This window comes from Triticum dicoccoides, chromosome 5B (assembly GCF_002162155.2).
Source record: "Triticum dicoccoides isolate Atlit2015 ecotype Zavitan chromosome 5B, WEW_v2.0, whole genome shotgun sequence".
NCBI classification, from domain to species: domain Eukaryota; kingdom Viridiplantae; phylum Streptophyta; class Magnoliopsida; order Poales; family Poaceae; genus Triticum; species Triticum dicoccoides.
The window spans coordinates 343,654,420-343,670,658 of record NC_041389.1 but is presented as its reverse complement, the minus strand read 5'-3'; the positions used below and the strand labels follow the sequence as shown (position 1 = coordinate 343,670,658).

General features: G+C 39.6%; 1 protein-coding gene across 1 annotated transcript; it reads left to right on the top strand.

Moving 5' to 3' along the window:
• The first annotated feature begins 8,279 nt into the window (after positions 1–8,279).
• Positions 8,280–13,717, top strand: LOC119308818 (phosphoenolpyruvate carboxylase 2). Its single transcript, XM_037584978.1, has 10 exons — positions 8,280–8,598; positions 9,576–9,967; positions 10,050–10,134; positions 10,274–10,496; positions 10,693–10,796; positions 10,877–10,964; positions 11,123–11,277; positions 11,384–12,382; positions 12,723–13,109; positions 13,228–13,717. Exons 1-10 carry the CDS (start codon positions 8,410–8,412, stop codon positions 13,522–13,524), a joined length of 2,919 nt encoding a protein of 972 aa, XP_037440875.1. The 5' UTR covers positions 8,280–8,409; the 3' UTR covers positions 13,525–13,717.
• The last annotated feature ends 2,522 nt before the right edge of the window (positions 13,718–16,239 follow it).

The window sequence follows — 16,239 nt, the reverse complement described above, 5'->3', positions numbered from 1 at the left end:
GACTGATAAAGGCAAAATAAAAGCAAGTAAAAATTATAACAAGTAAATGATAATGTGTATGAAGGGACCTTGAGTTATTTGCTAAAATCTCCTTGGCAACGGCGCTAGAAATTCTTCTTGCTACTTGTGAAATGCATTGGGATTTCCCTGAAGAGGAAGGTGAAGTAGTATAGTAGCGGAAAGTATTTCCCTCAGTAAAGAACCAAGGTTTATTGAACCAATAGGAACTTCATATTAATGACCTTTAGCAGTACCTACACACACAAGAGCAAATACTTGCACCCAACGCGGGCAAGAGGGTTGTCAATCCCCTTGTCCTCGTTAATTGCAAGGATCAAATCTGATAGTAGGAGATATATAAATTGCTAAATAAAATAAAAGTAAATAAATTATAGCAAGGTATTTAGGGTTTTAGCAATATGGTTTGAACGAACCTGGGGGCATAGCTTTCACTAGAGGCAACTCTCTCATAAGCATAACGAGACGGTAGGTGAAGAAATTATGGTTGGGCAATAGATAGAATAGCACATAGTTATGATGTCATTCATGGCATGATTAGTACATATGCATTACGTTCATGACAAGTAGACATACATCCATCTGCATCTACTACTATTACTCCAGCCCTCGACCGCTATCCAGCATGCATCTTAAGGTATTAAGTTCATAAAAAATAGAGTAATGCTTGGATCATGATGACTTAATGTAGACAAAATAAGATCAACTAATATGATTGAACCACGTCGTTCTATCCTCAGTAGCAATAATACAAATATGTGCCTTGCGTCCCCTTCTGTCACGAGGTGAGGACACCACAAGATTGAACCTACTACTATGCACCACTTCCACTGAAGATCTAATCATTAACTTGGACAAAGATAACTCATATATCAGAAAGCATTACATAGCTATAACAATCACACATAATAAAGTTCAGAATATAACTCAATTACTTTCAATATATAATCTGATCATAAACCCACAATTCATCGGATCCCAAGAAACACACCACGTAAAAGGATTACATTGGGATGTTGCAAATGCTTGTTTATCAAGTTATGTGCAGAAACATAAACTTTTATGTCTGGTGTATGAATTTTCATTCTGTACTGGAACATGATCAAGTGCTGAAATTTCTACACATTATTGAACTACAAATTTTCTGTAGTGACTTAATTTTCAGAATTTTCAGAGTTACAGAAGTGTGGTAATAAATTATATCTTTATGTATTGTTCTATTTTTCGCATATTCTGTTTTGTTTGCTTGTTTTAAAGTTTCCATGGCACATATTGGGGGATATAAATTGTGGAAATGATAGGATTCAATAGACATTAATTGGGAATCATTACGAATCTTATATTGATAGTACACAAGTGAATGATTTGATTATGTTATACTAACCTATCTCATGAGTTTCTGTTAAGTTTTGAGTAAATGAAGTTTTCATGTTTTGGGTGAGTTTGAGATATGAGAAGAATAAGGAGCGGGAAGAGCCTAAGCTTGGGGATTCCCAAGGCACCCCAAGGTAATATCTAAGGAAGACTCAAGCGTCTAAGCTTGGGGATGCCCCGGATGGCATCCCCTCTTTCATCTTCAAAACTATCAATACATCTTACTTAGAGCTATATTTTAATTGTTCACATGATATGTGTTTGCTTGGAGCATAATTTTATTTACTTTCATTTTGTTTGCTGGTCTTTACATTCATTGATTCCTGATCATACCTATTATGAAAGACACACATTCATCTTATTTTTATAGAATGCTCATTTGTTTTTCACTTATATCTATTTGTGCCGAGGCAATTGCTCTTATACTTCACTTACTTTTGATTAAGCATGATGATATGTTAGAGAAAATATTAGTTCTCTCTTGATTCAAAATTATATCTCTGGATAGGAAGTGGTAATTTGCATGAATTATATGGTTGGTCCAGAAATAATAGATATATAACGGTGGTATAGTAAAAAAAACTTGCATGAAATAGTAGATCATTGGGTAAGATAAGTTTGATTCCTTGCAATAGTTTTGCAATATTGAGGTAGTAATATGTGGTTGTGTTGGTAAATAATTAAAAGCTTAGTATGAATATTGGTGTTAAGGTTTGTGAGTCCTTATGCATGAAAGTGGCAGCCGCGAGCATTAGCGAGGAAGTTGGAGTATGAGTTGTCTTAGATTGACAATCCGTGTGCGTTCGGATCGGGGGTGCACAATGGTTAACTCCTACCAACCTCCCCCCTAGGGGCATGCAAGTTATGGTTTGCTTCAAGGGTTATTAAAACTTTTGTAATAAGTATTTGAGTTCTTTATGATTAATGTGAGTCTTTGGTCTATAAGCACTTCCATCTATCCATATTTTGCTGGCCTCTTTGGTACCGTGTACTACCCACTCTCACCTCGAGACATCGTGCAAACTTTGTTGGTGCATCCAACTCGGTGACATGATACGCTCTCTCACACATAAGCCTCATTTTAATTTTATCCTTCCTCAAAACAACCACCATACCTACCTACTACCTCTGTCCTGGTTTATTGGTCCTCATTGTATTCAGTGCCAAATTTTGACCAAATATTTGACTAACAAGATGTAAGTTATATGTAACAAAAATAATATCATTTAAAAGTACATTCAATACGAATCTAACAACATAATTTTTTGTGACATGCATTAACGTTTGGCTAGTCAAATCTATGGTCAAAATTTGGCACAAAATACAAAGGGGACCAATAAACCTGGACGGAGGTAGTATTATGGTATTTCCATAGCCATTCCGAGATATATTGTCATGCAACTTCCATTGTTACTATTCATCATATGACTCAAGCATTCATTGTTGTTTTTCTTGCATGATAATATAGAGCTGACATAATATTTGTGGCAAAGACACCATTCATCATTGTGATACATGTTATGCTAGATCATTACACATCCTGGTACACTGCTAGAGGCATTCATATGTAGTCATCACTATTCATATTTGGAGTTGTAAGTAAAATAAAGTGTGATACATTATTAGGTTCCTCCCTACCTGTGAGGATAAAAAAGAGAGGCCAAAAAGAGCCCACCAAAAAATGAGAGCAAAAGAGAGAGGGGGCACACTACTATCCTTTACCACACTTGTGCTTCAAAGTAGCATCGTGTATTTCATATAGAGAGTCTTCATGATTTTAATTTTCATATGCTAGTGGGATTTTCACATTATTAGAACTTGACGCACATATTCCGATGATGAGCTTTCTCAAAATGCTCGAGGTCTTCATGAACAAATAAGTTGGATGCACACCCACTTAGATGCATATAGAGAGCTTTCATACACTTGAAGCTCTAGTGCATCCGTTGTATGGCAGTCCCTACTCCTCACATTAACATCGACTGTATGTAAAGCCTCTCCATTGCCTAACGATCAAGCCACATTGATGTGAGACTTTCTTATACCTTTTTGTCTTCCGAAATAAACCCCTATCATCATTCTCTATACCATCCAAAGTGCTAAGACCATGGATCATGCTCAAGTATTGCGTGAGAGTTGAAAAAGTTGAAGCGAGAAAAGTATGATTTAATTTCTTAGTTTGGCATCGTGGTTGTTCATGACTTGATATCTTTATGCTAGGAAGACCAAGCATGCCATGCTTATCATGATTAAGTGTGTAGAGATCATGTTCTTTAGAATTTTTATTTTCAAAGGCAATAACTGTTTACTTGCATGCTTATGTATTGTTATTTTCATGTCAAATTGGTAGACTATTGCCTTGAATCATTCGTATCTCAATTTCACACCATGATTACACAATTTGATTAACATGTTAGGTAGCATTCAACATCGAAAATTCTTTTGTTTATCATTTATCTACTCAAAGACGAGCAAGAAATAAGCTTGGGGATGCTGATACATCTCAAGCATACCTATAATTTTTTATTATTAAATGCTATTATATTATCACTTTTGTATGCTTTTTATATCATTTTGTATTATTTTCTGGACTAACTTATTAATTTAGTGTCCAGTGACAGTTCCTATCTTTTGCTTGTTTTTTGGTTTCGTACAAAAACAATATCTAGTAAGGTCCAAATACGATGCCAATTTTTGAGGATTTTTCTAGAGTATAAAAGACCCTAGTAGCTTTGGGATACCAGGAGAGGACCCAGCAGCTAGCTACAAGTGCAGGTGTGCGGACAGGGGGTGGGCACGCCAGCTGGGCTTGTTGGCCCATGTCTGCTCTGTTTGACCTAATTCCTACGCCTATAAATTCCATAATTCCCGAAACCCTCATAGAGAGAGACGAGAGAATTTATCGCTGCTCTGCCGGAGGGGGAAGCCACCACTGGAAGCCTCTTCATCAACCTTGCTGCCTCCATGATGATGTGTGAGTAGTTCCTTTAGGACCTAGGAGTCCATAGTATTAGCTAGATAACTTCCTCTCTCTCTCTCTCTCCCTCTCCCTCTCTCTCTCTCTGATCTTCAATACAATGATCTCCTTTGAGATCAATCCAATGCGATTCTTATGGTGTGTTTGTTGGGATCCGGTGATTTGTGGATTTGTGATCAGATTGTTCATTGAATATAGTTGAATGTTTTGAAGTTTCTTTGTTGTATGATTGAGTAGCTAAGTATGCTTTCCGAGTTATTTGTCTTCTCTGGCCAAGGTAGATGGGTAATTCTTTAGAGAGGAGTGGTGCATAGTAGTGGGTTCAAACTCACCCTAATCTATACCTCGGTGACAGAACGAGGAGAAGGCACGTGGTGTGTTGTTGCTACTAAGGATAAAACGACGGGGATTGATCTTATTGCTAAGTTTCTTTCTGTCTACATCATGACATCTTGCTTATTGCGTTACTCTGTTTTTCATTAATCATAATACCTTGAGATGCCTGCTGGATAGCGGTTTTGGGGTGGAGTAATAGTAGTAAATGAAGTTGGATTACGATCTACTTGACATGGACGTGATGCTTATACAAGATTATGCCATGAATGATCATAGTTATGAATGTTGCTTATCTGCCAATTTCCCAACAGTAATTTGTTTACCATGTCGTTACCTACTTTCGAAAGATAAGTCATTAGTGAATCTATGGCCCCTGGGTCCATTCTCTATTAATACTTGCGTTGCCCTATTGGTCTTCTACTATTTTGCCATTTTGCTATACCACTATCTATCACTATTTGCTTTTAACCTTGCAACTAGCAAGGCAAGTTGATTGACAACCCCCTTGCCAAGTTGGGTGCAAGAATTTCTTTTGTTTATGTACATGTGTTGTTTATCTTGCTAGCGTGTAGACTCCCACTGGTTCGATTAAACCTTGGTTCTTAACCGAGGGAAATATTTTCGCTATTGTGTTACATCATTGTTCCTCTTCGGGGAAATCCAACAACTTCTACAAGAGTAGCATGCCACCCCTACCAACCAAGGCTTGGTGTGAGGAGACGAACGATGATGGCGAGGGGGAAGGGTGACATGGCTAGGGCTGTGGGTTGTGGTCACGAGGGGTCTACCAAGAAATGATCATATATCAAAAAGTTTATAGTTTGATATAACATTAGTATACTTTTTGTCCACTCATAAAGATTGGAGTCGTTAACCATCCCTTCACACATCTCTCATCCTTTCTTCTCCAAACTCCGACACACGAATGCATGAAAATCAACAAACAATAGACCCCTCGTGACCCCCCATTGCGCGTTCCTCTGTCACCTGATCACCGTCTCGTGCCATCTTCCACCAGTAACATCATCTGGACCAACTACCAAAACTCATCTAAGCTAGCATGCAGGGTTCTTGAGTAGATCAAAGTCCACCTTGTTTCATGTGGTTCTGTGGCGGGGCACCTTGCTAGTTAGTTGCAAAAGTGTGAGTTATTACTTAATGCAACTAACCATGTTCATCAAATTAAATATAAAGGTTTCCTTGAAAAAATATTGGTTAACAAATGAATTATTAACCTTAGTCGCTTTTGTCTTAATTATATTACCTAATATCACCCATTACATCTCGTTTCTATGTACCAAATTTTAATCTCCATGTTCCCTAAAAAAATTGTAGTTTAATACAACATTAATATATTTGTCTACTTATAAAGATTAGAGTTGGTAGTTATGCCTTCACTCATCTCTCAGTATTTTCTTGTCAACTTTATCCACTAACATCATTCAGACCAACTGCCAAAACTCATCTAAGCTAGCGCGCAAGGTTCTTGAGTAAATCAAATTTCAACTTATTTCACGTGGTTCTGTGGCGGGGCACCATGCTAGTTAGTTGCAAAAGTACAGGTTATTACTTGATGCAACTAACCATGTCCATCAAATTAAATGTAAAGGTCGCCTTGAAAAGCTGTTGGTTAACTATTAGCCTTAGTTGCCTTTTTCTTGATTATATTACCTAATATCGCCTATTACATCTTGTTTCTATGTTTTAATTTTTAATCTCCATGTTTTCCTCAAAACATTTATAGATTGATATGACATTAGTATAGTTGTCTGCTCATAAAGATTGGAGTCGGTAGTTATCCCTTCACTCATCTCTTAGTCTTTCTTCTCCAAACTCTAACACGTAAATGCATGAAAACCAACAAACAACAAACCCCTCGTGCCCCACCCCCATTGTACGTTTCTCCGTCTCTGATCACCTTTTCGTGCCGTCTTCCACCACTAACAACATTCAGACCAACTGCCAAAACTCATATAAGTTAGCGTGCAAGGCTCTCGAGTAAATCAAATTCCACCTTGTTTCATGTGATTCCGTGGCGGAGCACCTTGCTAGTTAGTGGCAAAAGTATTAGTTATTACTTGACGCAACTAACCCTGTCCATCAAATTAAATGTAAAGGTCACCTTGAAAATTTGTTGGTTAACTAATAAATTGTTAACCTTAGTTGCTTTTGTCTTGCTTATATTACCTAATATTGCTCATTACATCTTGTTTCTATGTTTCAATTTTTTATCTCCATGTTTGCCTCAAAAAGTTTATAGATTGATATGACATTACTATATTTATCTACTCATAAAGATTGGAGTCAGTAGTTATCCCTTCACTCATCACTCACTCTTTCTTCTCCAAACTTTGACACGTTAATGCATGAAAACCAACAAACAAAAAACACCTTGTGCCCCCCCCCCCATTGTATGTTTCCCATCACCCAATCGCCTTTTTGTGCCGTCTTCCATCACTAATAATATTTTGATCAACTGCCAAAACCCATCTAAGTTAGCGTGTAAGGCTCTCGAGTAAATCAAATTCCACCTTGTTTCATGGGATTCCGTGGTGGGGCACCTTGCTAGTTGGTTGAAAAAGTACGAGTTATTACTTGACACAACTAACCATGTCCATGAAGTTAAATGGAAAGGTCGGATTGAAAAAAAGTTGGTTAACCAAGAAATTATTAACCCTAGTTGATATTTTCTTAATTAATTGTATTACATAATATCACCAATTACATCTTGTTTATATGTTCTGAATTATATTCTCCATGTTTCGCTCATGGGGGCCTCCTCTCGATTATTGAGTACATTTTTATAAGATATATGATGTCAATACATATGGCACTTGTGCGGGTTGCAAGTACAACATATATAGATGAAAAATAGATACAATTATGAAGAGACTATGTAGAAAAATAACATGTGGGTTCTAAATAGTACTCCCTCTGTAAAAATGCGAAGAGACCATATACAAAATCTTAAGAGTACATATACTATGGATAAAGAAAAATTTAACACATGGGTTCTAAATAGTACTCCCTCTGTAAAAACGTCCTACATTTGTTACAGGGAGAGTACATCTTTTGGTGACCTTCGTATCCAACCATTCAACTGGACCAGATCGAACAAATGTACTCCATCTGATTCATATTAAAATGAGTATGGCTAGGTCTCAGTCGACCAAGATTTAATCAAGTCTCAATCAAGTGACATATCATACAAGTGAGAAAAAGGAAAAACAGAAAAGAAAATTTTGCACGGATCTTAATGTAGGATCAACTGAGACTTAGAAAGATTGTACTAAAATTTAGTGATGAGATATTATTTTCATGTATAAAATATAATAATTATCTCATGATCTTGAGGGCTGAGGACGGTGGAATCAGGACCGTCCACGTGGACATGTGGATGCTCCCACCATAATCCGTAAACTAATCCCAGTCCCGATCGAAATCCAAATCACGAACACTACCACTTGGACACAAATTAATTTGATTTACAGAGATCTCTCGAGTCCCGGTGAACCGCGGCGGCACTCCGTCCCCCTGCCATCCGCCTTCTATAAATAGGCAGCAGCTGGAGTCACGACCTCCTCAGTCCCCGGCCACAACCACATCCTCCCCCCAATCTCGCTCCCTCCCTACCACGCTGGTCCCTGCGAGGCGGCGCGGCGAGCGCGAGCAGTCGGGTCGGGTCCGGTCAAAGCGAGGCGGCGATGGCGTCGTCGGCGCCGGGCGGCGGCAGCGGGAAGATCGAGCGGCTTTCGTCGATCGACGCGCAGCTGCGCCTGCTCGTCCCGGCCAAGGTGTCCGAGGACGACAAGCTCATTGAGTACGACGCGCTCCTCCTCGACCGCTTCCTCGACGTCCTGCAGGGCCTCCACGGCGACGATCTCAGGGAGATGGTAACTCTATTTTTTTTTCTCTCTCGCACTGTTCGATCTCGCGCCGGATCCGAGCTGTCCCATCATTCATGTGCTACTGCTGCGCTGTTCCATTGATTCCTCTGAACTTTACATGTGGCGCTTCGGGGTTCGAGTGGAGTTTTCATCTCAGTGTTTGCGGAGTGGTGTTGACTTTGGGTTAAGTCTCGATGTCGGTAGATTTGTGCGTAATCTTGTGTTGTTAAGTGGGACTTTGGACGATTGTCCAGCTGCTTAGTTTTTCTGCCACAAACAATTTTTTTTGCAGCTAATCTATATTCCATTGTGGTCTTGATTTTGGGAGCACTGCTTTAATTAGTCGAACTGGGTTACTGATTGAATCTCAAATCGTGTCAGTCAAGCCTGACTTCATCCGTGGAATTTGCCTTGCTATCATGAGTGCTGGATCTTGTGTTGGTCACATACGGGAGACCAAATAACTGACTTAGTAGTTATGTTAACTAAAGTAAATCATGTTAACTGACTTGGATCTACTGAAATTATGAAAAATAGATGACAGTGTTCATCTCTTAGTCTATGAATATACTAGTTGGGATAGACTGTCGAGACAACGTATAGATGACTTCTTAGGAGAACCGGCATGGAAGTGCTGATCAGATTTACATGTTTGGAAGTGCAGTTTCCAAGTGACATTGTCCATTGCTTGTAGGCTACTGTTCTTCCATCCTGTTTACCTTACCTAAACAAAGCCCGAGTCCACACAACATATGGCGTTTCCAGAGAACCAAACTAGGGGAAAAAAGGTTCTTGAAACGACTATGCCTTGACTTTTGTTGACTTGCTGGCCTCACAACCTGTTACGTAGGCATATAAACAATTAGGTTGCTGGCCGGCCTGATAATTTTTGTTCCCTTGCTTGTCGATTGATTAAGAAGACATCCTATCTCTTATGTTGATTGATGGACATGCATAACTGAATTATTATTTTCACTAAACAGGTTCAAGAATGCTATGAGGTGGCTGCTGAATATGAAACAAAGCATGACCTGGAAAAGCTTGATGAACTCGGAGAGATGATAACAAGCTTGGATCCTGGCGACTCTATTGTGATTGCCAAAGCTTTTTCACACATGCTTAACTTGGCCAACTTGGCCGAGGAAGTGCAGATCGCATACAGGAGGAGAGTCAAGCTCAAGAAGGGAGACTTTGCTGATGAAAATTCAGCAATCACAGAATCTGACATCGAGGAAACTCTTAAGAGGCTTGTTTTTGACATGAAGAAGTCCCCTGCTGAGGTCTTTGATGCCCTCAAGAATCAGACTGTTGATCTTGTTTTGACTGCACATCCAACACAATCTGTAAGGAGGTCACTGCTCCAGAAGCATTCGAGGTTAGTTAGCCAAACATTGCGATCATAGTTGTCATGATACAATTTCTATATATTAATCCTGATTTCAATGACTTTATATCAGGATCCGGAACTGTTTGGTTCAGTTATACTCGAAGGATATCACTCCAGATGACAAGCAGGAGCTTGATGAGGCTCTTCAGAGAGAGGTGCTTACTGCTATCCTTATGTTGATTTTCATGCTGTTTCTAAGGCACATTGTTAACATGGCAATGCAGTCACAGTAGCCTTACAACATCAGACAGTTGAGATCCTTTCTTACACTTAACCTAAAATTCTCCTTTTTAGATCCAAGCTGCCTTTAGAACTGATGAGATCCGAAGGACTCAGCCCACTCCCCAAGATGAGATGCGTGCTGGTATGAGTTACTTCCATGAGACAATATGGAAGGGTGTTCCAAAGTTTTTGCGCCGTGTTGATACGGCATTGAAGAACATTGGGATCAATGAGCGTGTTCCCTATAATGCTCCTCTTATCCAATTCTCTTCTTGGATGGGTGGAGATCGTGACGGTGAGTGGAATCTCTGTCCCTCGTGATACTGTGCAGCGTACATCTATGATATATTTACAGTCACTGAGCTTTTACCTAGGTGGTGTCTATTAGATGCTACATTTTCTGTATCTGGTCATATCATGGTACTACATAGAACTATGGATAAAGGCAACTATATTAGTTATCTAAACTTGTAGTACCTTTACAAATACAGGAAATCCAAGAGTGACACCAGAAGTTACAAGGGACGTCTGCTTGCTCGCCAGAATGATGGCAGCTAATTTGTATTGTGCACAGATTGAGGATCTCATGTTTGAGGTAGAAATTGATTTATTACTTTTAAGTAAGTTCACATATATTTGGTCATTAGAAATTGATAAAACTTCAAACTATTCCAGTTGTCTATGTGGCGTTGCAACGATGAGCTACGCTCGCGAGCTGATGAGCTGCACCAATCTTCTAAGAAGGACGCTAAGCATTACATAGGTACACATCAGTACCAGTTTTTTTAATGTAAAATAGTAGGTCAGACCCCTGCAAGAGCTTTAAAAAGGCAGTAACAGCTTCTAGGCAAGAAATTTCACATAACATATGCCTTTTTTTATTCTACTTATTAATTTGTGATGTTCATCTCTGATATTTAGAGTTCTGGAAGAAGGTTCCTCCAAATGAGCCATATCGGGTAATACTGGGTGATGTTAGGGATAATCTTTACAACACGCGTGAGCGATCACGTGAGTTGTTATCCAGTGGACATTCTGACATACCTGAGGAAGCTACTCTGACAAATCTTGAGCAGGTTGAGTAATGTCTATGAAATATAATTGCAACTATACAGTTTTTCTTCAATGGTACTATGTTTGGTAGAGAAATTGTCTTTAATATATGCCAGTCTTCTCTTGCAGCTGTTGGAGCCCTTGGAGCTCTGCTACAGGTCGCTGTGTGCTTGTGGTGACCGTGTTATTGCTGATGGAACCCTTCTTGATTTCTTGCGCCAAGTCTCTACCTTTGGACTTTCCCTCGTGAAGCTTGACATCAGGCAAGAGTCTGACAGGCACACTGATGCTCTTGATGCAATCACCTCATACCTGGGAATAGGATCTTATCGTGAGTGGTCTGAGGAACGCCGTCAAGAATGGCTGTTGTCTGAACTCAATGGGAAGCGCCCATTATTTGGTGCAGACCTTCCCATGACAGAGGAAGTTGCTGATGTTATGGGCGCGTTTCAGGTTATCGCTGAGCTGCCCGGTGACAATTTTGGAGCATATGTCATTTCAATGGCAACATCTCCTTCAGATGTTCTTGCTGTGGAGCTCCTCCAACGTGAGTGCCATATCAAGACACCACTTCGAGTTGTCCCCCTGTTTGAGAAGTTGGCTGATCTCGAGGCTGCCCCAGCAGCACTGGCCAGACTCTTCTCAATAGATTGGTACAGAGAGAGGATCAATGGCAAGCAGGAGGTCATGATTGGGTATTCAGACTCAGGCAAGGATGCAGGCCGTCTCTCAGCAGCTTGGCAGATGTACAAGGCTCAGGAGGACCTCGTCAAGGTCGCTAAGCAATTTGGAGTGAAATTGACGATGTTCCATGGACGAGGTGGGACTGTTGGAAGGGGCGGTGGCCCTACTCACCTTGCCATCTTGTCTCAGCCACCGGACACGATCAATGGATCACTCCGGGTCACTGTTCAGGGTGAAGTTATTGAGCAGAGCTTTGGGGAGGAACACTTGTGCTTCAGGACGCTCCAGCGTTTCACAGCTGCTACTCTTGAGCATGGGATGCGTCCACCCATTTCACCAAAGCCAGAGTGGCGAGCTCTTCTTGATGAGATGGCTGTGGTGGCAACTGAAGAATATCGGTCAATCGTCTTCCAAGAACCACGCTTCGTCGAGTATTTCCGCCTTGTAAGTTGCTCTTATTGACTATCAGGCTAGGAAAAATATTAACTGCTTGAATAAACTTTTCAAAATATTGCAAACCTGGACCTGTTAGTGAGCTTAAGTTCATGCAATGATCTGAAGTGGAAATCTATATAATGAAAAATAATTTCAAAATAAATGAATTGTGACAGCACTTAGGTACCTTCTTTTGCAACTGTAATAGTATGACAGACTCTAAAGCCAATGTTATATTGGCCACTCAGGCTATTGCAGTAGTAAGATTTAAACAAAAGAAAAACAAACCTTGGTGCCTTTCAGGTTGAACCTTCAGTCAAATAATTTCTTTGATGCTTGTGTTTGACAGGCAACACCAGAGACAGAGTATGGCAGGATGAATATAGGAAGCAGGCCGTCCAAGAGAAAGCCCAGTGGTGGCATTGAATCACTCCGTGCAATCCCATGGATCTTTGCATGGACGCAGACACGGTTCCACCTCCCGGTCTGGCTGGGCTTTGGTGGCGCCTTCAAGCATATCCTAAAGAAGGACATCAGGAACTTCCACATGCTCCAGGAGATGTACAACGAGTGGCCATTCTTCAGGGTCACCATCGATCTTGTTGAGATGGTGTTCGCCAAGGGTAATCCTGGCATTGCTGCCTTGTATGACAGGCTCCTAGTTTCAGAGGGGCTACAGCCACTGGGTGAGAAGCTGAGGGCCAACTATGAGGAGACCCAGAAGCTGCTTCTTCAGGTGTGTTTTACTAAAACGCAGAACACTTGTACTACTTCGTTCAATATCAATGCCAGCAGTCTTCTAAACCAGTTGTTAAAATATTACTAACAATAAAACTGGATTTTCTTGGTTTCAGGTTGCTGGGCACAAGGATCTTCTTGAAGGTGATCCCTACCTGAAGCAGCGGCTCCGCCTCCGTGACGCGTACATCACCACCATGAATGTCTGCCAAGCATACACATTGAAGAGGATCCGTGACCCAGACTACCACGTCGCATTGCGCCCCCATCTGTCCAAGGAGGTGATGGACACGAGCAAGCCGGCTGCTGAGCTCGTGACGCTGAACCCGGCGAGTGAGTACGCGCCGGGGCTGGAGGATACCCTCATCTTGACCATGAAGGGCATTGCTGCCGGTCTGCAGAACACCGGTTAGGGCAAGGGGAGATGCCGGATTATCTTCTTTTTGTACCTTGATGAGATATTTTCCTTTTATCGAGGGCTGTTGACCTTGCTTGTATCTCAGCGGATGTTGCTGCATCTGCCCCTCTACCCAGTGAGGAATAATGTCATTTCGCAAGTAGTATAACATTTATAAATAAAGGCAAACAATGATAATTTCTAATCTCTTTGTTAGTCGTACTTGGAACACTTAACAATGTACTCCATCCGTCCGAAAAAGCTCGTCCTTCAAATGGATGTATTTAGCACCAAGTTATATCCATTTGAGGGACACATTTTTTCGGACGAAGGGAGTACTGGATTGGGCATTTATGTGGTGTCCAGTGCGCTGAATATTAGAATTAATTCTTGCTTGTGGTGCCTTCGCTTAAATCAGTGTATGTCACTGCTTACCTGTTGCGGTTGAAATTGCAGCTTTTATGTTTTCTACATTGAAATCACAGCTTTTATGTCTTCTATTTAGAAGGCCTGCAATAAAATGTGCTTTCTAGGAATTTCCTGCTTTATATACATCTAATCGCCAATCGGTTATTGAATGAGCTGGATTGCAGTGGGAAGAGGAGATGGAGAAAAACCCTCTTAGGAAAAAAAAGAATGAAAAGAGAGGGAAAGAAGCCCCCTGTCTTATTCTTATAGGAGAATGAGGAGGCTCGAACCCAGGCCGGCGACAACAACCTTTGTGCTGTCCATCGCTCCACCCAGAAGAGCTCCTCTGAAAAGCCTCTCAGCATTTTGTTGCGATACCCACATAGTTACATCATTCAGTTCACATGTAAGGAAAAACGTAGGTGGATCACCATCCCACCAATACATCGAAGATGACCATGATGTTGGTTGATCGCTGGAGCTATGTTGTTCTTTTGCCATATTTTGGAAGTTGATTGATTAGATGTTGCATGCCTATGTCATGCCACTAAGATGTTGCATGCCTATGTCATGCCACTAAGTTGATTGATTAGATGTTGCATTTTGCTTTTGTTCTTTGTTTTGTTAATGAAATCAATATGCCCACACGTTGGTTGTGTAACATTTGTTGGAATGCCAATGAATCTTATCAAAAAAATCCATTAGAGTAAAAACCCAGCCTCCAATTGGCTCTACATGCTAAATATTAGATGTTGCATGCCTATGTCATGCCACTAAGTTGATTGATTAGATGTTGCATTTTGTTTTTGTTCTTTGTTTTGTTAATGAAATCAATATGCCCACACGTTGGGTGGGTAACATTTGTTGGAATGCCAATGAATCTTATCAAAAAAATCCAGTAGAGTAAAAACCCAGCCTCCAATTGGCTCTACATGATTTTTCAGGCTGAGCAATGAAAAAGCACCTTTCAAACATGGAGAAGCATGTTATCTTCAAATTCAATTTCTATTGTCCTAATATTTAGCACCACATCAAACATAATTTTATAAATTTGTTACATCAACTCTAAAGTAAACAACATGGTAAAAGAAGTTTAATTATCCTCGCAAAAAAAAGAACTCTTTAACTTAATACTATCAATGCATATAGAGATTAGTAAGGTTTGTTAATTAAAATAATATTATCAAATGAGGAACATTCATAATTTTAAAAATCATCATTTTATATTCATATAAATAACTAATATGAAACAATTTATACCTACAATACCAAATATATATAATATTAAACTATATCTTATGATGAAGCTAATGATATATGTTTGACATTCTAGATGTAAATATTTTTCTCTACAAATTCGGTCGAAGTTTATGAGGTTTGACTTTTCAAAAATTTGTATGCACTACATTATGGAACGGAGGGAGTATCTTCAACTTTATGAATCGATTATTTTCATCTTATGAAGGAAAAAATCAATCTATAGCTTCACTCCAAGCAAGAGGAGTAAAAACCCAATCCCGAATGAGCTCTACATGTTTTTTCTGGTTGAGCCATGAAAAAGCACATTTCAAACATGGAAGAGCGGGTTATCTTCAAATTCAATTTTTATTGTATTAATATTTAGCATAACATCAAACATAGTTCTATAAATTTGCTACATCATCTCTAAAGTAAACAACATATAAAAGAAGTGTAGTCAAACTCTTAATTTAGTATCCTAGCAAAAAATATATCTTAACTTAGTACTTTTTTTTAAACACAGTACATATACGGACGCTCATACATACACACATACACTCATCCCTATGAATGCATATACACACACGCTAATCCTATGAGCACCCCTCGAGAACGCACAACGCTGGAAGGTCTGAAATAAATTCAAAAAAAAAGTGTCCTCCTAACTTAGTACTACCGGTGTATAGAAAGATTAGCAAGCTTTGTTAATTAAAACAGCATTATCAAATTTCCATGAGAAACATTCATAATTTTGAAAATCATCATTTTATATTCATATCAAGAACTAGAGTCAAAGTAGCGTCTTGAAGACTGTCTATATTTTGGATGAATCAGTTTGCTGGATATATTTAATCACTTTTTCTATCGGTTTTGCTGGTTTGAGTGTTGGTTGCAAGTGTCAAGATTTGACATCTCTAAAAAACGTTTGTGAAGACATCAACATTACTAATTTAGGTTGCAAATCAGTTAAAAAAAAGGTAGCAAATGAAAAAGAGCCTAAAACATTCTCAAAATAAAATAAAATAATACAGCCTAAATCCTATCTCTCCGCACTAGCCTCATAAAAACCGCAAACAGCAGGGAC

What these genes read in the sequence shown, in the direction of transcription:
- LOC119308818 (XM_037584978.1), top strand. Translation starts at nt 8,410, where the DNA reads ATGGCGTCGTCGGCGCCGGGCGGCGGCAGCGGGAAGATCGAGCGGCTT. An exon ending in ATGAGGCTCTTCAGAGAGAG is followed by an intron (nt 10,135 to 10,273) that starts GTGCTTACTGCT and finishes TCTCCTTTTTAG; the next exon opens with ATCCAAGCTGCCTTTAGAAC. An exon ending in GATGGGTGGAGATCGTGACG is followed by an intron (nt 10,497 to 10,692) that starts GTGAGTGGAATC and finishes TTACAAATACAG; the next exon opens with GAAATCCAAGAGTGACACCA.